The sequence below is a fragment of the Rhinopithecus roxellana genome, chromosome 13 (genome assembly GCF_007565055.1).
Source record: "Rhinopithecus roxellana isolate Shanxi Qingling chromosome 13, ASM756505v1, whole genome shotgun sequence".
Classification (NCBI taxonomy): Eukaryota; Metazoa; Chordata; class Mammalia; order Primates; family Cercopithecidae; genus Rhinopithecus; species Rhinopithecus roxellana.
In genome coordinates, this window is record NC_044561.1 from 101,498,315 (window position 1) to 101,526,121 (window position 27,807).

Here is a 27,807-nt window from a genome sequence, read left to right on the forward strand (position 1 = left end):
TTTAAAAGTTAAAGTTAGCCTGTTTGTCTGGGGTGTGGTACAATCACTTGTTTCTGCTGTTCTATGCAAACCAAGGGTTCCGTCCAAACGTCATCAGATCCAAGATGCAATCTGGTTACTAACAACAGAGTCTTTACTTGTGACTTCCAGTTCTATGTCTGGTACAAGGCCGGGCTGTGCTGGTAATGCCCGTACAACCTGCCAAGATCTGACAACACTATACTCCCAGCTCCATGCCTTAGATTTGCCCTGGGCGTGCATGGCTTTCTGAGAGGGCATGTCTTAAACACATCCAAAAAAAGTAGAAAAGAAAAAACAAAGGGGTGCTGTACATGGTGAAGGGTTCTTTCCCCACAAAGATGGAAGTAAATGCAGAATGAGTCAACTGGTTCACATCATCTTTGTGGTTTTCCCATTAAAATAGACCATCAATACTAAAACCCAACACGATGTAACAAGGCCAACCTGCCTCCCATTACAGCTACACTACCATGCCTCTGAGTTCAGGGGAAAAAAAAAAGGTGCCCATTCATAAAGCGACTTCCCCAAGCACCACATCAAGATGCTTTTCGCAGCCTGGGAAAAGGCATTTTCATCTTCCTCACTATGGCCTGTGGAGCGCCTGGGTGGCCCTAATCCATTCCTCCCATGTCCCTAGACATCACTTTCTTTAATAAAGAAACAAAATACAGAGTTCTGACCTGTGTACAATGCAGGCTGAGTTATAGCTTTCCCCTGGCACCTCTAACTGAAAGTGAAATTTCTTTAAAGTTGGGAAATTCATTGCAGTGTTTTACGGTATTGATTTATTTTAAACTTGCTTGGCAGTTTTAAGGCCTGCCATGCCTCTGAATCCTAGAAACGCTGGAGGAGATCTCCATTTCCTCTGATTTTGTAATACCACAGTGGACTCACTAGTGGAAATGAAAAGAGGGGCTAGGAGCCCAAATGCGGCTACCCTAAACAAGACAGAACCTTGGGCACTCTCCCCAGGTCCTGGGTCCACAATGTATCTCCAGTTGGGAATTTCACTACCTGAACAGTACCCTTTCTTCCTGTAGCTGATCTCACCTGGCTTATAAGGTACCCCTAAACCTATTTTCAAGAACCAGCCTGGAATACCATCTCCTCCACTCTTTCCTGTCTTCCTGTATCTCTACTGAGCCATCTATAACCCACTACAACCAAGTGTCCATATCTTATCTGCATTATTAAACTAAGTTCCTAGGAGACTATACTGGGGTCAAACAATCAATGCCTCTACTGGGCAAGTGCCTACCACATGCCAAAAGGGCTCTTGCCCACCAAATCTGACTTGGCTCTAGACTCTTTTGACACAGAGCTATGGGCAGCCACATCATTCAGAGTAAGCACGAGTGATGGATTTCTTGCTTAAGTCAGGATTCAATGAGTGAGCTGGAAGATTTGTCAGAAATAAATAGAGCAACTGCTGCCATTCTGCTGGGTCCTCATCAACCTTGAATCCCTGGATTCACTCAGAATGGGCTTCTGCCAGGGCACCAGGACCACAGACACGTACAATGCCTTTGGCTCTTATTGGAGCCGTTTCCTCATAGCTGGTGCCAGACACTGGTTTACTGACAGCATTCCCTCAGTGCCGGGTGCTTTCCCAGCGGCTGGTGGGTGGAGGTGTGCTTTGGATCTCCTACTTTCCAACCTTTTGGCAATTTTGACCTGGCTGCATACGTGGCTCCTGCCTTCTCTGCTGCCAGACCTTGGTTATACAGGTACCTCACACGATCCCAGCCTTGCCTCCTCTGCCAATGTTTGGGGCAGTCATTATAACACAGGAGGAATCCACGTGCAGGCTGACCTCACCTGAAGGGATGGCTGGTGGCCCTGAAACAGTGTGCCTGTGCTGAAACCAGTATCAGATTGTGAAGGACACCCATGGCAGCCCTGGGTGCTTTACTGTGGGGTGCTATTGGAGGGGAAGCCTCTGTCTGCCTCAGAATAGAAACCCATTAAAAGTGGCTTTAAGAGGCTGTAGAACGCAGAATGGAGTAGCAGAATTTCCAGACAGATACACCTTGTCTCAAATCTTGGCTCTCAAAACCTTAGGAAAGTGATTTTCCGCTTCCTTATCTGCAGAAAAGAGGGCACATAACAGAATAGCTAAGCAGATGATATATGATAATGATACATGTAAAGTGCTTAATTCAGGGCTCGGAATAAAAAGGCAGGGTCTCTGCCCTGCACAAGTCAAGGGGTCCCTCAAAGCAGGTTTTGATAACCAGTAGCTATTACTGTTGGTGGGAGTGTCTTTGTGTCCCTGGGATAAGAGGAAATGGGAGGTGGAAGCACCCCTGAACATCAGGCAGCTTTGCTCACAGCTGGACGATTACAAGAGCCACTTTGATTTGCCCAAAGGGATGCTATCTAGGTTAGGTGGAGCCAAGGATGCCACGGAGGAAGAACATGTGAGCTGCAACTGGGCCTTGACGTCAACAGCCCCGGGCCAGGCCTGTCCCCTCATGGATGCTTTCATGTCCTGCAGAGCTGCAAGGGACAGATTATCCCTGGGGGGCCATTGGCCCCATTACATAACTGACAGCTCAGCTTCCTGCTGTTGATGCGGCAGAAACAATCAAGAGATGGCAACAGCAGGTCACTGGGGAGCTTGTGGGACTTACAAAAAAAAAAAAAAAAATACCAGCCTTCCCCACCTGGGGAGGAAAACGCCTCAGAAAACACCAGCAGAGAGATGAGGCCCCAAGGGACATGTCTCTTTGTATACAGGTACCTAGAGCCACCAGGGTCTTCACAGTTGAAGACTGGGCTTCAATTTCCTGAGAGAAAAGAGAACCAAACACTCCAACTCTTCACTCACAACCCCCACCTCTTGTGAAGCTGTTCAGCGCTAGTGAGATGGGGTGTGGCAAAGCTGTGACCCCTACTGTATGGGGTCTCAGGGGTTCAGGGGTTCTGGATCTGCCTGGATCAAAGAATTGATCATCATCAAGAGACACCACCTGGACCCCACGATCTCTCTGCTCTTAATAAAACCTCCATTCTTACCCACTTCAGGGTACAGCTTAGCATTTCCCATCTCCCATCCTCCCTTTGGGAAATTCAAGGCTCCAAAGACTAAGCAGGGATCAGCTTCTGGGGTGCAAAACCAAACCACTGCCTTCGACCCCTTGGCAGTTACACATTCCCATGAAGGAAGAACCTTCCTTGCTTCTACTTTCCTTTGGGCTCCCTGGCTGCTCATCACCATACTCTTGACCTTTTCAGAGTAGGAGAGGAACTATCTCCTCTTGAAGCCTACTAAGTGTTCCACACCACACATCTCATGATGCTCTGGGCTTGGTGGGCAGGAAATTCCATCTACTTTGATGCTCAGTTATTTGTTGAATTCAATCAGGAAAACATTTTAAATTTAAAGATGATTCAATGAGGCAATATACCAAACTGGTTAAAGCCATGGACTGAGTCCTGGGTTCAAGGCTAGGCTTTGCCCCTTCTTAGCTCTGTGACTTCCAGGAATTTACTTGAAAATAAGTAAAGGAATTATTGGTCATAAAGCACTCCGCCCAGGGATGACCATGAATCATTGCTGTTTTGGTCATCTTTGGCACTGCCGCCCTTCTTCACAGCCTTACCCCTCAGGCTGCCACACTCCTCAGCCAGGCACCAGGTAAAGGCAAGGGAGGGCAGTCCTGTAAGGCAGGAGCTAGTTCCTGGCCATCCTGAGAGCTGGGCCAGGAAGTCATAGAGTGGACCTATCTAGTACTGGGGGTCCCAACTTCTCACCTCAAACCATTTTACAATTTATCCTCCAGAGACTGTTTTGAATACTTTGCTGTTTAAAACAAACCATGTTAATTAAGCATTTGTTTTCCATTTTTTAGTATCACTGCTGATTAACTTGATAGCTATAGTGTAACAACACAGTTTGGGTGTAATTCTAGCACAAAGCAAACAAATTGGTCATTGAATTGGGCTTGTATGGCTTCAACAGGTAAACATGCTCCTGCCTGTCAGCTAAGCTGAAAGGGCTTGTGAATTCCTGTCTTAGATTAGGGTTGTACCAGAGGTCTGGGGACACCTGGGGTACAACCTGAGATCTTGCAAAATAGAAGTAAAATCTGAAGCGTAGGTGAAGGGGCCAACACAGGTAACCCAGTATGTTAGCCGAGAGCCACATCTTTGGACCCCAGGCAAGGGATAAATGTGTCATCTATTACTTCAACAAGAAATTAGGCCTGATTTCCTTCTCTGATGCTAGGCAGCTACCAAGATCTCATGTGGAACTAGAAATACTTTCTGTGACCCCTCAGGTCACACCAACATCTGATTTCCTTCAGTAGGCCTTAGTTGCCCACTCCAAAAAGACGTCATTCGAGGGCTTTGGCTTCAAAAGGCCCTAGTAACGGAGGTTTGTATATCAGACAGCAGACTTGGCCATGAATGCAGATTCCCTCATCCCACAACACTCTCCCTGGTAACACGTGGGCGGAGGCACCTGGAACATCAGTTTGGCTGGCTTCCTGCTTGGGGTGAAAGACTGTGGCTAGCTGGTAGGAACCATTAGGAATTATTAAATATCTTTCAAAAGTGACAAATAAGAAAGAGATCAGACCCATCATTGAGTGATCTTTAAAAATAGATATACTTTTCTAGAACAAGTGATTGGACAGGGTGGGCCTTGACTACATCTTTGTTTCAAAAGAAAAGCTACTTCGCAATCCACAAAAGTGAGGCTACCAAAGTCCACTGTCTTCAGAGGGAAACGGAAGCCAACACTTCTACCTAGGTCAAAGTGTGGATCTAAACAATGCTACTGTATTACAATTAATTCAGACTGTTTACACAGGGCACTTTCACAACCTATTGTGATCCCCCCAACAACCTCAATAAGATACATAGGATCAACTCCATTTTATAGATAATAAAACTGAGGCCCTCAAAAGTGGAATAATTTGCCTAAGGCCACACAGTCAGGAAAACACGGAAATAAGACTCCATCCCTGCATTGTTACTAGACATCAATTCAGGGGAATCCCAGGTTTCCAACCCAAAATGCATTTCCTTTTATTTTTGCAAAAAACTAAAACTAGTTAGCCCTGACTTAAACGCGACCCTGAAATCTATAATCCTAAAACACTGAGGTGTTTTTTCATCATGGTGGTATACGGGTCAAGTGTATTTACTTATGCAACTAGAGTTTTTTGTGTTTTTTTTTTGTTTTGTTTTATTTTGTTTTGAGACAGGGTCCCTCTCTGTCGCCCAGGCTGGAGTGCAGTGGTGTGATCTTGGCTCATTGCAACCTCTGCCTCCCTGGTTCAAGAGATTCTCATGTCTCAGTCTCCCAAGTACTGGACCTATGGCATGTGCCACCACACCTGGCTAAGTTTTGTATTTTTAGCAGAGACCAGGTTTCACCATGTTTCCCAGGCTGGTCTCAAACTCCTGAGCTCAAACGATCTGCCCCTACTCAGCTTCCCAAAGTGCTGGGATTACAAGGCATGAGCTACCACACCCAGCCTATTTTAATTTTTAATAGTACAAACATCCACAGATATAACCCAAAACAAAAGCTCTTTGGAGTCTGTAAATTCAAAAATGTAAAGAGGCTTTCAGACCAAAAACTTTGAGAACTACTGGTCTATTCCTTCACTGTCTCCAATTCCTCTCCTCTTCCCCTCTCAAATCCACCCTAGTTACAGGTTTCCCCATTACTCCACCAAAATTGTTTGTAAGTACTGATGCTTTCCCATTTACTAAATCCAACGGCCACTTCCTCTCACTCAATCAACTAGCAGATGATGCCACAGCTGGCTCCCTCCTCCTCTTGCTGTCTTTTCCCCTCTCTCTGGCTCCTTCCTTTCTTCCCACCCTCAATGTTGCACCACCTGGAGCTCACTCCGCTGACCTCCTCTTGTCTATTACCCACTCCAGTACTGTGGCAAATCTCTAAATTTGTATCTCTAGGCCGGACCCCTCCCTTGAACTCCAGACTCATCCAACTGTCTACTCTACACCTGTAGTTAGATTCTAAATAGGCATGCCAAACTTTCAGATAACTAAAACCTAACTTTCTCCTGCCAAACCTATTCCTCCCAATGCCTTCCCCACCCTATTTAATGGCAGCTCAATATTCTTCCAATCACTTAGGCTGACACCTTGAAGAGATGATTAATTCCTTTCTCTCACACCTCACATATGATCCAGCCGGAAATCCTGCTGGCTCTGACTTCAAAAAAAAAAAACAACCCAAAATCCAATAATCACTTCTCTGTTCCACTATTTCAAGCCATCGTCATCTCTCACCTGGATTACTGCAACAGCCTCCCACCTTATCCTGTTATTTCAAGATGCAAAGTGATCCTTTCAAAAGAGCAGATATCACACAGCTGAAAACATCCCCATGGCTTTCCCTTTTATCCAAAAACACAAGCCAAAATCTCTACAGAGGCTTACGAGGCCTACTACTTGGCTCCTGTTATTTATCTCTTCCTATACACTCCTTGCTCACTCTAGCCAACTTTCAGGACCTTCATAGTGGCCATTACCTCGGTCTGAGATGCTCTTTCCCCAGAAATCCTTGGGACTCACTCCCTCAACTCCTTCCAACATTCGCTCAAAGGTCACTGTCTCTGGGAGACCCACTCTGATATCTTCCATTTAAAAGTACAACCCCACCCTTCCCTGCCGCCCAAGCTTCCTATCTCCTCTACCCTGCTCTACTCTTCTCACCCTACCCTCTCAACGCACCCAGCACGGAGCACTTTCTTGTACATTACCTATGGGTACTGTCTGTCTTCCCAAGAGAATGAATGTTAAGCTCCACACTGCAAAAATTTGTTTTGTTCACCATGTCTAAAATGGTACTTGGAAATAGTTTCCAAAGAACATGTTGAACGAATAAATGAAATTAGCTTGTCTATCTACAAAACTTGGCAGGAGAAAGGGAGGTCAGACTCAATGTTCTTCCCGAATCAAGCCTCAGATTCTCTGACTAGTCAGATACAGCTTATCTACACAACTGATTTGAAGCTTCTGGCAACACAGGGTTTGGCTCTGGTCACAGACCTGGGCCCAGGCCCACAATTCTAAGTGCCCACCTAAGACAGGAGAGGATAGGCTATGGTCAAATTGGCACCACTAGTACTGTAAGGATTAGCTATAAAAATCACAAAATGAATTAACAAAACAGCCTGGGACACTCACCAGTAACCATATTCCTATCATTCCCCCTCTTCTCAAGGTCACCTATTTCTCCTAGATGAAGCAATCACTCCAATTTAGCCAAAACTCTGCCCTGCAAAACAGCACAAATCTCAAGTGTGGATATCCAAATGGAAGCCCTGATCTCAATTAGTTATGACAACCCCACAATCGTAACCTAAATTCAGGTCCCTCTTCCAAGGACAACTTTCCTACGCCACAGCAAATCTGGATTTTAAGAGGTCTTTCAAAAGCAGAAAGGATGCGATGGAAATGGGAAGTGACAGCACAAAATACACTTTAAACAGTCTAGCCAACCCTTTCGGTTTCTAATACAGCACTACCCTAAACCTAGCTTTGGGGAGTGCTGTTCTCCTACCCACGGGTGGTAGGACCAATTGGCCTAGCACCTGGAATACATGTTTGTGGAATGAAAGAATTAAACCTAAGTGACTCACTCCAGAAATACATTCACTGAGAACACTGCACACGAAACCAAGCTCAACTTGGTATGAGCCAACCCCACCTAGAAACCAGAGGATGATGAAGGGAAAGGGAGGGAACCCACCCAAGTGATGGAAAGCTCCGTGCTTTATGGCTCCTGAGGCTCCCTGTGAGCACTAGGAGATCAGCACTAGCTCCATCACCTCAACACGACCAGCACAGTGTTAAGAGCAGCTTACTTCTAGCTTACCATATTAAGGGAAAAGGGGGTGGGGGATGCTTGAATAAGGTACACCCATCCTTAATTTAGTAGGATCTGGGGTAAATTACTTAATCCCTTGCAGGGTTGTAAAGGTGAAACAAATGGTACATGTGAAACTACCTAGCATATATGCTGGTCAATTTTCTCTTACACACACATTAAACTTCAGTCCAAATGAACTATTCTGCTGTTCCTATAAATATACCTTTGGGTTTTCCAGCTTGATTTCTGTCTACACTGTTCCCTGTCCTCTCTAATTTCCACGTCTACATTCCTCATTAACCCAAATTGGTCTAGTCTCTCAAATGTGGCAGGCTCCCTCTGGTTTCAGGTCCTTTGCAGGGGTTGGTCTGTCTGTCTGGGATGCTCCCTCACCCCCAATTCCCTCCTCTTGACTCTGCATCAACACCCGAAAGATCAATTTCCCTGAATACCTCTTCTCCTTAAATAGCTATAAAAAAATTATGATTGGAAGAATCAGAACTAGTGACTCACTACAAAAATACTTTCATTGAGAATACTATACATGAAACCAAGTTCAACTTGGAGTTTCTCTCCCTAATTAAGATGCAGAATTCATGAAGACGGGAAAGTCTCTGATTTGGCTTCTCATGTCACCCCAGAGCCTAGCACAGTACAGTCATGGGTCGCTGAACGATGGGCTGCTTAACGATCTCTGAGAAATGAGTCACTAGGCGACTGTTGTATAACGTCAAGAATGTACTTACACAAACCTAGATGGTGTAGCCTACTATACACCTAGATGACATGTATGGCCTATCGTTCCTGGGCTACAATTCTGTACAGCATGTTACTGTACTGAATACTATAGGCAGTTGCAACACAATGGTAAGTGTTCATGTATCTAAACACAGAAAAGGTAACACACTGCACCATAATATTCACTGTAACATTACAACAGCTGCGTCACTAGGTAACAGGAATTTTTCAGTTCCATTATAATCTCACGGGACCACCATCATATATGCCATTCCTTGTTGACCAAAACGTTGTTCACGCGGAGCATGACTATACTTGACAAAGGAAAGCTCACAATAATATTTTTGTTTGTTTTTTTTGAGACGGAGTCTCGCTCTGTCACCCAGGCTGGAGTGCAGTGGTGCAATCTCGGCTCATGGCAAGCTCTGCCTCCTGGGTTCACGCCATTCTCCTGCCTCAGCCTCCCGAGTAGCTTTCTTTGACTACAGGTGCCTGCCGCCACGCCTGGCTAATTTTTTGTATTTTCAGTAGAGATGAGGTTTCACTGTGTTAGCCAGGGTGGTCTCGATCTCCTGACCTCGTGATCCGCCCACCTCAGAAAAAATTTTTTAAATAAGCAAAGACTTCTACATAAATATTCACTAATACATTCTTTTTTTTTTTTTTTTTGAGACGGAGTCTCGCTCTGTCGCTCAGGCTGGAGTGCAGTGGCTGGATCTCAGCTCACTGCAAGCTCCGCCTCCCGGGTTCACGCTATTCTCCTGCCTCAGCCTCCGGAGTAGCTGGGACTACAGGCGCCCACCACCTCGCCCGGCTAGTTTTTTGTATTTCTTTTTTTTTTTTTTTTTTAGTAGAGACGGGGTTTCACTGTGTTAGCCAGGATGGTCTCCATCTCCTGACCTCGTGATCCGCCCGTCTCGGCCTCCCAAAGTGCTGGGATTACAGGCTTGAGCCACGGCGCCCGGCATACATTCTTTATAGTATCTAAAATGGAAAACATCTGTTTTCTAAAGTAGGAGAATGGTTAAATTATGGTACATATAACGGGAATGTCACACAGTCCCTGAAAAGCCATACTTTTAAAGTACGACATGGAGGAATGCTCAGATTAGTAATGAGTAAAAAGAGAAAGACCTCAACCAACTAAGGCAAGATCTAAACTATGTAGAACTGGATGTGTGAGTAGGTGGGATACAATTAGAGGTAGCGTTTATTCTCTGAAAATCTGTTTACCTCTTATGCACACTTTCTACAGTGAGCATTTATAATGATGAGAAAGAGCGTTTCTTAAAAAAGGGAGATTCAGCTTAAATGCAACCTCCTCTCAGGAGACTTCTCTAGACTTTCCAACTTGTACTGAGGTAACTGCACATTTCTCCCATCAAGACATGGGGGGGGGGTCTTTGATAAGAAGCACTTAGTTTTCTTCAACTTTGTAGTCCCCCCCAACTTCACAGGGCCCATCCCAGGGTCCAGAATGAAGAACCCAGTACAAGAAGCGGGCACACACACAAAAAAAAGGGAGGCTGGGCATGGTGGCTCATGCCTGTAATCCCAGCACTTTGGGAGGCTGAGACTGGCAGATTGCTTGAGGTCAGAAGTTCGAGACCAGCCTAGTCAATATGGTGAAACTCCTTCTCTATTAAAAATACAAAAATTAGCCGGGCACGATGGCAGGTGCCTGTAATCCTAGCTACCTGGGTGGCCGAGGCACGAGATTCACTTGAACTCGGGAGGTGGAGGTTACAGTGAGCCGAGATCCTGCTACTGTACCCACTGCGCTCCAGTCTGATCGACAGAGTGAGACCCTGTCTCAAAACAAAAAACAAAATCACAACAACAGAAAGCACTCACCTAGTTTAAAATCACCCAAAATGCTTAGCCCTGAATTTTAAGCAGCACATGTGACCTGGTCCATTCTGGTTTCAAGTTCAAAGGCATCAGGCCGGTCCTGTGGGTTAGCAGCTAACATATCTTTCAAGAGCTGCTTGATCCCCTCAGACATGGAAGTCCTGCGTTTTTGGGGGATGTGCAACTCCATCTTTGGGTTTTCTAGCAGCGCCTCACCAACAGGGACGATCTCAGTCCCCTGTTTAATGTAGGTCCCCAGGAGCTCCTTCTTGGTCTCAGAGTCAATAAAAGTGATTCTTTCTATCATTGCCCAGATGATAATGCCCAGGGCAAAGATGTCCGCCTTGGCTGTGTAGTGTCCCTCCCAGACTTCAGGAGCCATGTAGAAGTCCGAGCCGCAGGCTGAGGACAGCCAGTACTTATTCACATTCACATTTTTGTTGTCTTGATTGCCCTCTTTGCCTCGGGGTGCCAGCCCAGCACAGACCTTGCTTAGTCCAAAGTCGGCCACTTTGAGGATGGGGGTGCCAGACCGCTCTGTGATGAGGATGTTGTCTGGCTTCAGGTCCCTGTGCACAATATGGTTTTTGTGCAGGAAGGCAATGGCGCTCGTGAGCTGTAGCATGAAACTTTTGTTGGTGGCTGGGTCCGGCCTCCGGGACAGGACATACTGATTCAGGTCTCCGCCTTCACAGAACTCCATGACAAACCAGAGATAGCAGGGCTCCTCAGCATAACCCAGGATCCTTTCTCCTAAGTCAAAGAAGACAGGAAGGAGCTTGAGTGAGATGGACATAGTCACACTTTTGAACTAAAGGACGCAGTGTATTCAAGAGTGACACTGGTGACAAACAACTGCTCCAAGGGGACCCGCAAAACTGGCACTGAGTCCCTTTCTACTGACACAGAACAAGTCCAGGTATGACATGGGCACCAGGGACTGGTGTCAGGCACCTGGGTTTGGAATGAGGCCCAGGTGGAAACTCAGGTTTTACCGCTGTCTGCTGGACTGCAAGCCTTTTTGTTTCATTATACTGTCTCCAAACAGGCAGTGCCGCACCACCCACACCTCCCAAGGCTGCTGGGCAGATGGGACAAGGAAAAGCATGCAAGAAGGCTGTCACGGGTCTGTGGCTTCTAATATCATTGTTACTCCATGCTGAGCAAATGACCTTCCCTCTTTTTTTTCCTGACTTACAGAAGGATTCTTGTTAACGTACCTAGAATGGCACTACCATTTCCTTTATTTCAGAGGCACGCTCCTACAATTTCCTTGGTTTACTTCAGAGGCACACTCCGATCCATCCATATTTTCTGCGAGCCCACCATATGTCTAGCACGAGTTAGCTACATAACATGTCCCGTCTCTATGAGGCTTAGTTTCAAGGAGATGACAAGTATCCACAGCAGCAACCATCAGAAGCCGTACATCTCCATCAGGGTCAACACCTATGAACAGTGAAGTGAGGGCAGGAGCCGCCAGATCTAAAGGTGTCAGAGGGGACAGGACTGAACTTACCCTGTAAAAAGGCAGGCAGTAGATCAGTGGGGGAGCAGGAAGGTAATTCTAGGCTGAAAGATGGAATGGATGATGGAACACAGGGACAAAAAGACCAGAAAGGTATAAATAGGAAGGCTGGTGGGAACGGTGGAGTCTAAAGTGGATGTACAAGATAAGGTTTAAATTGTGTGGGCTTGAAACTCTAGGAAAGCTGGTGACCAACCTCTCCAAGCAAATCTCAATATTCTTTATAAAGCAATTGACAGTCCATTGAATCTTTATGTGGATGTTGTTTGACGACTACAACTGCTCCCAAAGCTAAGTCTAAGAAGGCAGATGTTTTATCTCGCTGATGAGGAGAGGCTGGGCCTGCAAATGTGCTGCCTTGCTCTGGGTGGTCACAAGGTCGTTTGTAACTGAGCCAGGACCTGAAGAGAAATCCTCTCTGGCCCCAGAATGGAGTATCCATCCTACCAAAAATAACTGCACTTCCTCAGATAGCTTCTGGCAGAGGGTTCCTTTTACTAGTCATTTACTCTATTATAATGAAATGCAGTGATCTGGGTGAGACTCTGCTAACCCAAAAAGGCCTGAAATTACCAAGGCACGCAGTCTACTAAAGCCAGTGGTCTGAGTTCTGGGTTGAGCTAAGACGATGTGACGTAAAAAACAAAAGCTTGGGCCCAGCGCGGTGGCTCAAGCCTGTAATCCCAGCACGTTGGGAGGCTGAGACGGGTGGATCACGAGGTCAGGAGATCGAGACCATCCTGGCTAACACGGTGAAACCCCGTCTCTACTAAAAAATACAAAAAAAACACTAGCTGGGCGAGGTGGTGGGCGCCTGTAGTCCCAGCTACTCGGGAGGCTGAGGCAGAAGAATGGCGTAAACCTGGGAGGCGGAGCTTGCAGTGAGCTGAGATCCGGCCAGGCCACTGCACTCCATCCTGGGCGACAGAGCGAGACTGTCTCAAAAAAAAAAAAAAAAAAAAAAAGCTTTAGGTTTTTTATCACAATCGGATAGACCTCACTTCCCTTGTAATTATATAATTTATTTGCTTATATTACTCACAATCAAAGTAACACAGGTAGAACCAGTTTAGGGCAGATGTTTTTTGTTCTTTTCAAATCAGTTATTTCCCCTCTCATAATCCTCTATCTAGGTCATGGGCAGAGGCCCTCTATGTAAAAATACTGCACAATGAAGCATCATTCTGAAGCGCAAGTCAATCCAGATGCTAAAGACCCACAAAAAGGGGAGCAAGAAATGTGTACTAGAGGTAGAACCAGAAAGGAAAAGATTAAAAAGCCATCCAATTCCCTTTGCAAAGGTCACATCAGAAAACACTGAAACTGGTGGGAGAATAAAGAGGAATTGTGATTATTTCATATACAAAGTTAGTAACTATGGTAACCTAAGGAAAAAGAAAACAAGTCTGCAAAACAGACTATAATCTAAGTCCAGGTTATGAGAACCCAGGGAAAGAAAAAATGGTTAAAAAAAACACCCCAAAGTTTATGAGTGGTTGGGGGAGACTGGATCCTCGGACTGAGGAGCTGTTCTGAGGAAGGAGCTAGACTCAGGAGATGCTACAGGAGGGGCTGTTTGTTGAGAGGAAAATTCTGGACAGGAAGAAGTATTCTCAGAATCACACTCAGCAACAGTGGGTATGACAGAATGGAAAACTGGGAGCGCAGCTATTTGTCCCAGATACAAAAGTGTTATTATTTTTACGAGTCAAGGTCTCACTCTGTCGCCCAGGCTGGAGAGCAGAGGTGCGACCATAGCTCACAGTAGCCTCCAACTCCTGTGCTCAAGTGGTCCTTCCGCCTTGGCTTCCCAACATACTTCCATAAGAAGTACTTTTGAGGCCAGGTGCAGCAGCCTCAATAGTCCCAGCTTCTCAATAGCACCCAGCCTCAAAAGTACCTCTTTGTGCAGGAAGGGCCCGTGGACTTACTTCATGAGAAGCTGTAGCGTGTGCTTTCAAGCACGCACTCCTAGCTGCCCGGGAGAAAACAGACACATCGTAATTCTAGTCCTTTACTCCAAGCAGATTGTCTAATGGGGTCTCAGCTACCTCATGGCCAGATGGAAGGAGGGGATGTGGATGATGCCAGGCACTCGGAGGCACTTGGTGAAGTAACAGGAAAAACACAGACCAGGAAACAAGGAGTTTGGATTTAGACCCCAACTCTGACCACTGCTTCACTGGGTGGATTCTTTGTTGCAAGGAAAATACAGGGAGACTGAGGTGTGATGAAAAGATGGCTAGAACCCTGGGCAAGTCCCTGAACCTCTCTGAGCCTCAGTCTTTTTGGTACCTCAGTCTTCGCATCCATCAAATGAGATAATGAAAGTATACCACATGAGTACTGTGAATTAAGTCAGATATGAACTACATTTGGCAAAATGTAAGATCTTTTTGGGGAAATGAACCACTGACCATGACCAACATCATCATTCCCACCCAACCCCAACCAAATCCTTGGAAGTCACCGATTTCAATAATCCCAGTGCTGTAGGCCATACAAGTAAATTTTTACATATTAGGCAAAAGATGAAATTTAGATCATCGAATAAAAGTGGATTATTCCATCTAAGACATCATACTTCTTAGGCTGTAACAGCTGAAACCCATGTTCTAGGTAGACCAGGCTACTCCTATTTGATCCCTCTCCCTAGGCCTGCTGCCCCCACAATCTCTGCAGGTACAATTGAAATGTGCACCTTAAGGCTAGCTGCAATGCCAATCTATCTTACACTCACCTGATTTCCCAGTAAATTCCCTCTTCTGACGAGCCAAGGCCCTAGTATTATATTTTTATTTTAGTTTTTGTTAAATTATACCAGATATCCTGGTTAGCAATCTATGGCTTAACTCTTCTACTTAACCCTGAGAAATGCTGGCACATTCTGCAGATGTTTTGAGGTCGGGGGACTAGATTTCTTACTCAGTCTTCCGGCCTCCCCAGGGAGACCTGCAGTCATTTCCAAGGTGCCTGTGCATCGAGGAAGGGAAAGTAACGAAACTTTAGGGGATTACTGAACACTAGTTCCAAAAAGACACCAATTCCCAAAGAACCAAAGTATCACTGCGGTCCACCAGTCAGAACAGGACTGACGGAGGGCAGGTGATCCATAGAGTTTTAGCTCAGGCCCATCTCACAGTGGGCCCCCAACCCCACCCACAACTGTGGGTATTTCCCCAGTTTCAGGATATATAATTGGAATAGACATATGCAGCAACCACTAAAATCCCCACATGAAATTCAGTTTTTTGAGCTGAGAGGAACAAATAAAATTTACTTAAGTTTTATAATTCCCTTGTCTGGTATAATCTGACAGTTGTATAAGATTAGTAAGAGTTACAAATTTAGCTTACTTCCCAGAGAGGGAGAAAACAGGCAGGTTATTTGGCCATAGTAAGGATTTGAGGTAAATTAGCCTGTGAAAGCCTATTGGGTTCCAGGTACTATTTTGAAAGTTTATTATGCGAGCTGTCTCATCTTACCAGGCACCGTTTTACAGGTGGGGCAACTAAGGCTGAGAAAGGCTTCAGAGTCTGCCCAAGGGCCCTGCCATGAGTAACTGTGGAGGATAGGAGACAGCCCCCACAGCAAGTTCTCCCCCCAGACCATGCTGTCCCCCAGCTCAGAGGGCTAAAAAGTATACTTCCAAGAGAGCCAGGCCTGCCTTTGGGGACAGTTTTACTACCTTTCCTTCACGTCTGACAGTCAGGTGACCGTAATATAAATTAGGTATTTCAAAACATATCCTATGCCAGTTCACGGGGAGAGAAGATGCTTAAACCCAAGAACAAAACCAAGCAGGTGTCTCGCATCGCATTAGTCATGGAAATTGATCAGTAGTGCTGAAGCTCCCAATAAAACATGGCTTGCTTTGCTGAAAAACGTGAGGCCAGTAGGCTCAGCATAAGGACAAGCCAGTAGGAGCTTTGGAAAGACAGGCACTTCCTGGAAAGAAACACAAAATGCTCTGGATTTTACAAGCCTATCCTTAAGGCTCCTCCAGAAGTTAGATTTCCAGGTTTTAGTCAACGCCACTTAAACAATTTCTGAGCACACACTGCTCTTGAGACACAGAGGTGCGGTGAGATGAGGGGCACCCCTGCCCTTACGTAGGCTTCTGGTCATTAGAAGCAGAATGACTACAGCTGTAAGAACTAGGAAGCAGGCCCAGATCTGCCAGGAGTCGGGAGAGAAGCTGGGATGAGAGGAAGGCAAGCTGAGAATAACTGCGAGAGGCCTTGCAGCTGCGTCTCCCAGGATGAGGGGAGTGGGCACAGGAGCACGAGGGTGTGCTCCAGGGACACAAGCCGTCTGGGTAATCACAGAAGAGTTCCAGTGAATGTCCCGGAACGAGGCTGGAGCTCTTCTAAGGCGGATTTAGACTTCAAGAAATGGGAAGTGACTGAAAGTTCTTAATATATTTTATTTATTTACTTATTTTGAAACGGTTTAGCTCTGTTGCCCAGGCCGGAGTGCAGCCAATCACAGCTCACTGCTGCCTCTATATTCTGGGCTCAAGGGGGCCTCCCGCCTCAGCCTCTCGAGTAGCGGGGACTACAGGCATGCGCCACCATGCCTGGCTATTTTTTTCTATTTTTTGTAGGGACAGGTTCTCCTTATGTTGCCCAGGCTGGTCTTCAACTCCTGGGCTCAGGCAATCCTTCCACCTCAGCCTCCTTAAGTACTGGGATTATAGGCATGAGCCACCATGCCTGGCCACTGACGTATTTTAGAGATACGTTGCTTATAGAATCTACAAATCACCAATTTCAAGACATACCATTTAAGCCATATAGGCTGCTAACAATACTACGGACACACCATTGACTAAGTCAACCTCTGATTTCAGAGACGTTAAATTGTGAAAAAGCATATATTCGACAATGAAACAAGTTTCTTATGGAGGCATGAGGGGTTGGCGACAGGAGACAGACTAGCGGCCGACTGACTTATCAAGAGGCTCTGAAACCCGGTGAAGTGAGGGCTGGCAAGGGAGGAGGTGAGAAGAGGACGTGAAAGGTCTTAGAAGTTTAGGATAAATAAAATTTAATAACTTGTCACGTAAGACAGAAAGGAAGAATTCAGAGTATCTATTCAGATAGTAATTACATTTCCTCTCATAGGTGAGGAGACTCAGGAGCAGAAGATTAAGTAACTTGCCTCATTGAGGGCAGGACCTTGAGTTTCATAGCCTAGATTCTCAGCAGAAGCACTGCAACTGCCTCAGTGCCAGCAGCAAAATCGCACACCTGGATGTGCTAGTTCCCACAGTGGACTCTGATGCATGTCCCCAAGAGTTTAATGTTCATCCAGTACCTCGTGATGGTCCAACCACACAACATGCAGATTTGTCTTTCAGCAGAGGACTAATTAGGACTTTGACTTATGCACACTAGGATGACAGCAATTTAGTAATACATATAGGAAGTCTTAAAAATGCTCGATCCATTTGAAACAAAAATCCCACTTGAGGAATTTATTCCAAAAGTGTCAAAAAAGACACAAACAAGCCTCCCCACCCAACAAAAAAAACACACACCAAACACTAGAAACACTCAGAACTGGTATGCCATACAGAGTAAGTCAAAGTGGAGGACTGGAAAACAACTGTCCAAGAATGAGAATGAGTAACAGTTAACTATGGTAATACCAATTGGCTGAAAGTTTTAAAGTATCATTATACTTCAACAAAAGTTCACTTAAAACGTCAAAAGAGAAAGTCACATAGCATGTAATAAGCAAGTTTTAATGTGAAGGGGGAAAAAGGCAGAATATTAAGTTATGTCTAAGAAAAAGGATTAGAGGGAACCCTGAAAAATGAAGTTTGAATAAATTATGACCATAGCCATCCCTGTTTAATTAGGAGTTGTACATTAAAATATTTTAGTTAAAGAGCTGGCTCAGGTGAAGATCTGTCCTGAGAAGCTAAAGACACAGACCCATCCTGGCACGTCTTCCCAAAGAAATATGAGCATGTGGACCAAGAATTGGTCCCATTCTCAATGATTTTGGGCTATGTCATTATAAAGAGGCTGGGTACCATAGCAACACCACAGGGTGTGTCCAAAGTACTTCCTAAGATTAACAGACTTGTTACGCTGGCTGTCAGGGCAAAACAGTGTCCAGAAGAGGACAAGAGTAAACCCACCGGCCGGACAGGGGCTGTAAAGCCAGCCAAGCCTGGGGTCAACATTCCCTCTACTACTTGCCCCCCGACCCCCCAATTACATAGCTATATGATCCTGGGCAAACTTCTTAGGACACTAAGAATCTGTTTAGTTTTTTATAAATTGAGAAGAAACACATCACTGGACTGCTCTAAGGCTTAACTGTGACATACAAAGCACACTGAAAGGTGCCTGGACACCAGAGCAGACTGCTACTGGGTGTGAATTATACTAATGTCTCTGGATACCACTGGCAGCTGTCCAATAGTTATAAGGCAGCCTGTCAAGAACACGGACACTGGAAAGAGCATCTGGATGTAAACCTAGGCCCTGACCTTTCTCTAGTGTTGTGCTGGACAAGCAACTTGACCTTGATGGATATTGATTTTCTTGTCTGTAAGAACAAGTTATAAAAACAACTTTACAGTGGCGATAATTAAATGAGAAAAGGAATACGAAAATACTATGAAACGCTAGCTATTACTACTTGGAACATTACAGGGGTTTGTTAAAATGTAGAATCCACCAGCCAGGCAGAGAGTTGGGGCACCCCTAATCCATGGCAGTCCGGGCTCAAGTATCTCTCTCCATATGTATGGGCCTTGCCACACACCTAAGCCTCAGCTCTTGCCAGGGTTGTTTCTGATTTACCCTTTTACAACTCATCCTTCCTTTCCCCAGATTTAGTCCACATCCCTGGCAGCTGATTCCCTCAGAGCACCTCTTACAGGCTGCAGTGAAGTAACACCTGTTGTACTGTAACTATCTCTTCCGTCAGACTGGGCACTCACGGTGAAATGAAATCAGGTCTCTGGGTTCCCCATGGTATACCACACGCATACCTAGGTGGTCAATAAGAGGGTGAAATAAATCAAGATACAAGTTGTGAGCTGGAGAGGTGTAAAAAGAGAAAGAACATAGAAACTAGTAGTAGGGTATGCAGAATACACAAGTTAAAGACAACTAGGTCAGAATCCAGAATTTAGAAGTCACTAAGGAGGGTTCCTAGCCCTAAAGATACCAGCAAAGGCCACATTTGAGGTGAAAATGAACAGACTACTTCAAGTTCTACTTAGGAAGCACTCCCCGAGAGTTTACAATAAGAAAGACCTTACCCAATGCAACCCCAATTAACCAAAGCTGTTAATTAAGGAAGGGCTGCTTCTATCTCCTGAGGCTGGTACCTAAAATCCAATGCACATAAAAAGCAGTCGGTCAGGAGCAAGAAGTCTGTGTGGTTGCCCCAAGTCATTCAAGGGTAAAGCAGAGAGCAGGTGGGGTCCCTGGCAGCTGAGACACACAGAATGAACCAACAGAAATCAACAGTGCCACAAGCACTGATCAATATACAACTAAAAACAAAGAGGAGCCATTAGTTTCTTTTTTTTTCTGTCACCCAGGCTGGAGTGCACTGATGTGAACTCAGCTCACTGCAACCTCTGCCTCCCGGGTTCGAGCGATTCTCCTGCTTCAGCCTCCCGAGTAGCTGGGACTACAGGCGCCCGCCACCACGCCCGGCTAATTTTTTGTATTTTTAGTAGAGATAGGGTTTCACCACTTTGGCCAGGCTGGTCTCGACCTCCTGACCTAAGGTGAACCGCCCACCTTGGCCTCCCAAAGTGTTGGGATTACAGGCGTGAGCCACCGCACCCGGCCTCAGCCATCAGTTTCTGAGTAAAATATGATTATGTCCATTTTACAACCAAGAAAAACAGAAGAACCTAGAACTTAAGCTACCTGTCCCAGCAGTACCCCACAGCTGTTAAGAAAGCATACTCAAGTTTGAATGTTTGAGCTTGAATCCTGACTTGGTTACTTGCTCAGCTGTTTTACATTGGGCAATTTCATTAACCTTGGTACCTCACTTGCCTCACCTGTGAAATGAAGGTAATCATGGTATTGACTTCACCTGATACATAACAACCTGCAAGTTTCAACTCTTATTTACAGGGTGAAATTGGGACTAAAACCTCCCGACTCTGAGTCTAGCATTCTATTGTATTGCGTTAACTTACATTTCCTCAATGCCAGCCAGTTCTCTGCCTCTTGACCTAGGGGCTCTCTAAACTCCAAGACCCAAGTCACAGAAGAGGATTCAGGGTTGCTTTCTAACGGCCGGGGAGGGAATGGCCTTGCTCTGCTCTGAAGATTCTGCAGGCACTCGACAAGTTGGGGAAGTCTGCGGGCTGAAAACCTATCTACTGCTAAGACCCTGGTCTCTCCTATACTATTACAGTTCCTCCCTCAGTTAGTTCCTTCCCCTGCTTCCCCCAATGCCCTTAACTAAACTCCCAGAGAACTGTACTGTTTTCTAGGATGCTACCAGTTGTGACGCTGCATTATGTTCATGTGGGCATGAGTCCTCTGCATGCCTCATGGAGAACTCTGCATAGCTTCTTATAGTAGCCTGGCTCAAAGCCACTTGGTGTGCAGACAATGTTACTTTCCAAGGCCTCGGTTCCCAGCCACCTAAAGGCATCAACATCAAACAATTGGTAAAGAACAATTAGTGTCTTATCAAATTGAGTGTAAGCTAGGTTCCCAGCTCTTCCAAACTTCTAACTATTCTGTTGTATGAGTCTTGAGAGTTTGTCCTGGATTTGTGTGTGTGTGTGTGTGTGTGTCCTCACTTGCTATTTGTTGGAAGAATCAGTGTGTGCCTTAGACAAAGCAACAGAATTTCTAACTGACAATGACTCAGGCTTGCCTGCTGTCTAAGTGGCAGTAATCTTGAACCTTGTTTTAGGCACATTCAGGACAGGCATTCTAGCAATGGAAAACAAGGGGATAAAAGCAAACTGTTGATGCCTTCACTCCTCTCTTTATGTGAGAAGTATTTCAAAGTTAAAAACATGGGCACTAACCCTTCAACCAAATAATTTACAGGATTGTAAATGTGGTTTAAAAAAGCCTGGGAGGCTGGTTTGAGTGCTATCACTAACTCATTGTGGATAAAGTTTTGTCCCTTTTCTAGGCTTCAGTTTCCTTCCTTGTGAAACAGGCAGCCAGGTCACACATCTACGACCTCTTTCTATTCCTCCAAAGCTTCTGCTGTCTTAACGCTTCTGGGCAGGACATGTTTGGTCTGTGCACAGAACGGAAGGAGACAATGCATTTAACTCTATCAAACACAATGGGGTAAGACCAGAAACAGCATTTCAAGACATTTCTCTTTTTCATACTGGATTATTTTATTAGCCAAATAGTGAAACAGACTCACTTTGTCTCTTCACCTATCCACAGTCCTAGGCACCCTACTTTCAAGCCCACCTTCTCCCTAACTCCTGATTCTCTTTCCTCTTAATTCTTGTACAAAGCCCTTGCTAATGAGTTGACTGGTCATTTCCTCCAGTGATCTTGAATAGCATTTAAGTCTTCCTCCAGCTCTCAAACTTTTCAAATGTAAGTTCCTTTGGGGCAAGGGGTGGTGTGTTTTGCTTTGCTTTTTTTTCCTCCCCTTCCAATACCACAGCAGGGACTCAGCATTAGGTTTAGTTGAGACTTCAAGACAGATTCACACTTTTTGGCCTGTTTCAAAATCATTCTGAGTTTTAGGAGGCAGGGTCAAGGGTGACTGCAAAGGACTTTTCTATTTAATGAGAGAGCTGAACCAGGTTATCTCTAGGACTCCTTCCAGTTCTAACATTACTGGGTGGTATCTGCATGTGTAAACCCAGGGTCCTAGGACAGATCAAGACCCCTAAATTTTGGAATCCAGAATAAGGAAACTTTAACTTCGAGTAATTTTGGTCTCTGTCCTCTATTTTAATATTAAGAAACAAAAATGATTACCTATTTACTACTTGAAAAATCAACACACTGCAAGTAAGCTTGAATGTCATTTTCATAAGCAGAAACAACACACATTTTCTTCACTGCTCTGTCTCTGAGCCCTGAACACCGTAGAGGTTCAAATATTTTCAATACAACAATCAACTGAAAGGGACGGATCCAATCTAGTATGTGGCCTAAAGCAAAAGATTTCATTCTTCTAGGTCTCGGTTTTAGTTCGCAAAGGGAGGATGAAAACACCAGTGTTTCTGTCAACTTGGTGTGCCTGACAACACAGAAAATAAGGTGTGTTCTATGGTGAAACAAGTTTGGGAAACTTGAGCAAGAACAATGTGAATCTTGAAGTGGGTGAGGTACAAAAGTACAGAACATGGTGTGAACTTATATGAGGCAGTGAATTCCTCCCTATGTGGAGCACTTGCTGACATTAAGTTTGCACAGTGACCCTATGTACCTAATGTCATAGGTACATACTCACTATCTTACAATAAAGGAATGCTCCTCACAGGGTTCAAACAATTTGCTTCATGTTTTGTGCAGTCAGTCCTGGGATGAGCCAGGGGGTCTAACCCCAAAGTCCATGATACTAACCACTATGCTATGCTGCCATGGGTCACTTTGGAATTTTGACAAATTCTTCGGGTGAGGAAAGTCTACATAGTATTTATGTGTTGATAGAGTAGGCAAGAGCTTCAAGCTGAGGTTGAAGGTTCGAGACTGGCATCCACGAACTGAGGACACAGGAATAAACATTTGGCAAAGTGAAGTCCCACATGCCAAGGCAGTCTTGTAGTAGGAAGTCCCAGTAGAGGAGAAGACTGGGGAAAGTCTGAGAATAGAAGGACTTCAAAATAAGTGATGCGCTCCTAGAATATGGATAAGATAAAAGAATATCCTAGGGAGCCTTTTTTTTTTCTTTTGAGACAGAGTCTTGCTCTGTCGCCTAGGCTGGAGTACAGTGGCACGATATCGGCTCACTGCAAGCTCTGCCTCCCAAGTTCACGCTGTTCTCCTGCCTCAGCCTCCCGAGTTGCTGGGACTACAGGTGCCCGCTACCACGCCTGGCTAATTTTTTTGTTTTTTTAGTAGAGACAGGGTTTCACCGTGTTAGCCAGGATGGTCTCCATCTCCTGATCTCGTGATTCGCCCGTCTTGGCCTCCCAAAGTGCTGGGATTCCAGGCTGTGAGCCACCGCGCCCGGCCTTTTTTTTTTTTTGAGACAGGGTCTTGCTCTGCCGCCCAGGTTATAGTGCAGGATCATAGCTCACTGTAGCCTCAACCTCGCAGGCTCAAGCGATCCTCCTGCCTCTGCCTCTCCAGCAGCTGGGACTATAAGCCTGTGCCATCATGTCCGGCTATTTTTTTTTTCTATTTTTTGTGGAGACCAGGGTCTCATTTTGTTGCCCAAGCTGTTCTCAAACTCCTGGGCTCAAGCCATCCTCCGGCCTGGGCCTCCCAAAGTGCTGGGATTAACAGTCGTGAGCCATTGTGCCCTGCTGGAAGTCTTTTCAAAACAAAAACACTCACCCTGGGGAGAGGGTGGGCTTCTCAGAATGGATGGGGCAGGGATGGACTTTATACAGTTACACATCTATTTAAAGGACTCCAGGTGATACTGATCCACATTTCCAACTCCACTGTCAAACAACTGACTTGCAGTGGGACAAAGCATTCTCTTGGGAAAGAGACTTCCTACTACAAGACTGCCTTGGCATGTGGGACTTCACTTTGCCAAATGTTTATTCCTGTGTCCTCAGTTCATGGATGCCAGTCTCGAACCTTCAACCTCAGCTTGAAGTCCTGCCTACTCTCTCAATCTTTAAGCTGTGCAAAAGCTCCAAACAAGGTTTTAGGAAACCACCTTCTCCAAACTCACCCCAAATCCTACCCATTATTAAAAGTTCATCCTCAGGGTACGGAGAACAGCATTACACCTTTGAAAGGATCCAGGCCTTGAATCAAGACAGATCTGGGTTCCCGTCACTTAAGCTCTGAGAAATACAAGGAAACCAGGAGTCCAGTCTAACTTCTCTTTCAAGTGGATTAACCCTGATCAAGTTATTTGTTCACTTCTAAGTCTTAGTTTCTCTATTTATAGAAAGAGGATAGAACCTACTTTTGAAGTTATTACCTAAAAATTATTTTAGCACTAAGACCACAGCTGGGACTCGGATTAGTAAACTTTCTTCCCCTGGATCCTCCTGCCTCAGAAAGTCTCCTCAAACTTTCTACTGCCCCACTCCTCCTCTCCGAGCAGACACTTAGCTACTGGTAGTATGAAAAAGGTTTGTAGGTACTGAGTAGTTAGGATGAACACATTCCCTAACTGCAGTTAAAACCCGGAAACTAAGATAATTGGTTCTTCCAGGACTGCAAGACCTCTTGCCTCAATGAACCCCATTTTCCTTTTAAGTGAAACCATTTGCCAGCCAGCCTCTGAGGTTAAAAAGATTAAGAATGTAAAACGGAGGAAAAAGATGTTGGATGCTTTGTTATGTGACAGCTCTCAAGGCCACCTGTGAGGGCTGTCAGCCTGCATGCCTCAGAGGACCAAGCCAGAAAACCGTCAGTTTGCTTGGCTGCCTGGGATGAAGGGCTGGGGGCCTCAGAAGAAAAGGCAGACGAGGAAGTCACAAGAGTTTGGGGGTTGGAGCTGGAGGGTGTCAGGAAACTTGGGAAAGCAAGACAGGGAGAGGATACGGGTGGGTCCAGTAAAGTTTTTTCTTTTTTGTTTTGGGAGGGAAACAGAGAGGTCCTAGGGGGTGAGGGGACTCTGCAGTTTTGCTACTAACTGAACCCAACCCCTCCTCCACTCCCCGACGGATCTTAAAAATAGAAGACGTTTAATAACCATAGCTCACAAATATTGAGCAGTTATTAAGTTAATGGTTAGCACTTAAACGAGCTCTTGTTATGGAAATACCAGCCAACGTTAGGCTCCGGGACTGATCCTGGGACCGGAGAGAGGGCCGAAAGCCTGGAACCAGGAAAGGAGGGTGTGTCTGGGCACAGGGTGACAGGGACCAGGTCTGAGGCCTAGAAGAGCCGGGAACAGTGTGGGTCAAGCCGTCCGGAGAGCAGGGGGTCCAGGCCCTGCGTGGGTGGGAAGGCCCGCGGTGCTCCTACCTTTCAGTGAGGTCTCCACCAGGCGCAGGTAAAGCTGCGAGCTCTTGTTGCCGTGACTCATGCGCTGGGCTAGCCCGTTGCGCTGCAGGACGCACTCCTCAAACTGCACGACGTTCTGGTGGCGCCGCTTGAGGCTGGTGAGGGCCCAGAATTCAGCCAGCGCCAGCTCCACGTTCTCGGGGGCGTCGCAGCGGATCTTCTTGACCGCCACCCGGGCCCCACTGCGCCCGGCCACTGCCTCATAAACCACGCCGTAGCTGCCGCGCCCGATCTCCGCCAACAGGCTGTAGCGCGGCCGCGCGGACCCGCCACCGCCCTCCGGCCGTCGCCGCGCCAGGAAGGCCTCGCCCGGGGCCTCGGCCGCCACCGGATCCATGGCCTGGGCCGCCGCCGCCGGCCTCAGCTTCGTGCTGGGCGCCCGCGGCACTGGGCTTCGCCTTTTCCGCTCCGGGCTTTGTGTACCTCTGCGGGCGCCGTCCTTCCCCGTTTCCATGGCTGCGGGCGGCGGGGGGAGCAGCAACGGCGCTGCCCGGGCCCCCCCTGCCTCATCCCTCCGTCCGGCCCTGGGACGCGGAAGAGCGGGACCTTGGATTGTGACCTACGGGCGAAAGAATCGGTTAAACGACCAGGCCGAGGCGGGGAGGCCAGGAGCGTAGGCCGCGGGGCGTACCACCTCCTCCTCCCCCGGCCGCCGCGGCCCCTTTAAGACGGAAGCCACCGCCGCTGATTGAACGGGGGAGGGGAGGGGAAAGCGGGAAAGACGGAACCACTGGGCAGCGGATCAGAGGGGGAACCGGAAAGAAAAGCAAAAACTCTGCGTTCTCTCTATTAGCTTGTCATGTAGCGATAGGAAAAAGAAGAGCCAGCAAGCTTCACGTCTTCTGAAAACCGCCTTAGGACGCGATTTGGCCGGCGGAAATCTTTTTCTTTGCCTGGCCCCCTCCGTGACGTCCCTCCCCGCGCCCCGCCTTGTGTTCGCCCGGGTGTAAACAGTCCATTGAATTAAGCCCTAGCGGAGCCCAGCGGACCGACCCAAGTCCCCGAGGGCGGCGGGTAGAAGGACTGGCTCAAAAGTTCGGCTTCTCGGAGCGCGACCGGCCGAGGACCCGATTTCCCTTACCAAGCGTGGAGGCAGTGGCAGTAACTCCAGCCTCGGCGCTGGTCTTAAGTCCTCGAACGGCGCCCTTACCTGGCCCGCGCTCTTCCACTTCCGGGCGGCCCGTTTCCCCCCTGGAGCCCCTGCCTGGGGATGGTCCGCTCCGGGCCTGGGCTGCCTCCGGGACCCAGCAGCGCGGGAGGTGGTGGCCCGAGCCCGGCGTGCAGCGGATCCTTCTGCTGCCGCGGCGCTCGCTGGGGAGGCCCAGGCTCCTAGGCTCCCGTGGCTTTCCACGTGTTCGCGCCAGCTGAGCCCTTTACATAACCTCTTTATATAAGCTGCACCTCCCGCTGGCGCCCGGGCCAGCGGAGACTCCTGGTGGCCCATCCCCCGGGAGGCCAGCCGAGTGAGTCCTGCACCGCCCGGTCCTGCCAAGGTCGACGGAGCAGCCGCAGCCGAGCGCACCGGCACGCCTTGCCGAGACCCAATCACCAGCGAGAACACCCAGCCAACAAAAAATAGGCGCCAAATTCCCGTGATCCGCGGCGGGCTCCGGGTCTCCGCAGCGGCCCGGGCATCACCACCCCTTCTTGCCTGACCTGCGTGAAGACCAACCGTCCGCAGTAGGCGTCTAATAAATACTGATTGGGTGATGTCTTGGTCGTTTGATTCATACGTCGCGCCTGGGAACCTCAGGGACTGGGTTGGAATCCCGACCTTCCCTTCTACCCAGTTATCTTGTGCAAATCATTGACCCACCCTGAGCATCCGTTTCTCTGAGGATCCATTAAGAATGGGTCTTAATTCTCAGGAATGATAGACCCAAATGAAATACCTAGACGGACGCTAATTGGTGTGGGACTGAGTTTTATTACTCAAAGCTCCATTTAGGCACAGATTTTTGAATATTTTGTTTTGTACTTTGTATTTCTATGTAGGCCTAGTGGGTGCCCAGTGTTTATTAACTGAATCTACGGATAGTTATTGAACACCCGTAATGTACTAGGCACCATTCTAAGTCGCTGGGCAAGTCTAAGTCTAATAGGCATTCTAAGTCTAATAGACAAGGCAGTTTCTGCCTTGGTTGAGGTTCTGTGCCACTGCAGGAGACAAACCACATGGGTGGCCTTGGGCAAATTAATCAACCTTCTTGTGTGTTTGTTCCTCACCTGTAAGAAGATTCACAGAGGTTATACAGGTAAAGCACTTAGGACAGCCTTGCACACGATGTTAAATATTATTAAATAAATGCACAGGATAATTTTTGCCAGTGATAAGTGCGATGTAGAAAAAGAATGAGCTAAAGAGTGCTCACTGGGGACAGGCCATTTCTGATAATGTATTTGGTCGCTGAAAGCTTCTAACTGTGTTTGTGATTAAATTTCAAATTTACACGTAAATTTCAAGAATCGTAAAGATCATATGCTTTTCCACTAGAATAACAAATTGTTATATTTTGCTGCATTTCCATATCCTCTCGTATGTGTGTATATATACACAAATACATGTTGTGTGTGGATATCTATATGGTATATACCCCAAAAGAAAGGAAATCAGTATACGGTATATAGATATTCACACAACACACACACATAGCATATATTTTTTACTACATCGTTTTAGA

General features: G+C 46.6%; 1 protein-coding gene across 1 annotated transcript in view; it reads right to left on the reverse strand.

Annotated features, from left to right (window-relative positions):
• STK35 (serine/threonine kinase 35) overlaps positions 1-26,940 on the reverse strand; it is a 47,592-nt gene extending 20,652 nt beyond the window's left edge. The window contains exons 1-3 of the mRNA XM_010379020.2: positions 26,277-26,940; positions 25,088-25,685; positions 10,475-11,224 (exon numbers count right to left, since the gene is read on the reverse strand). Of these exons, the coding sequence (XP_010377322.2) occupies positions 10,512-11,224; positions 25,088-25,685; positions 26,277-26,570 (1,605 nt within the window). The 5' untranslated portion in view covers positions 26,571-26,940 and the 3' untranslated portion in view covers positions 10,475-10,511. The remainder of the gene's footprint in view (positions 1-10,474; positions 11,225-25,087; positions 25,686-26,276) is intronic.
• Between the last annotated feature and the right edge of the window lie 867 nt (positions 26,941-27,807).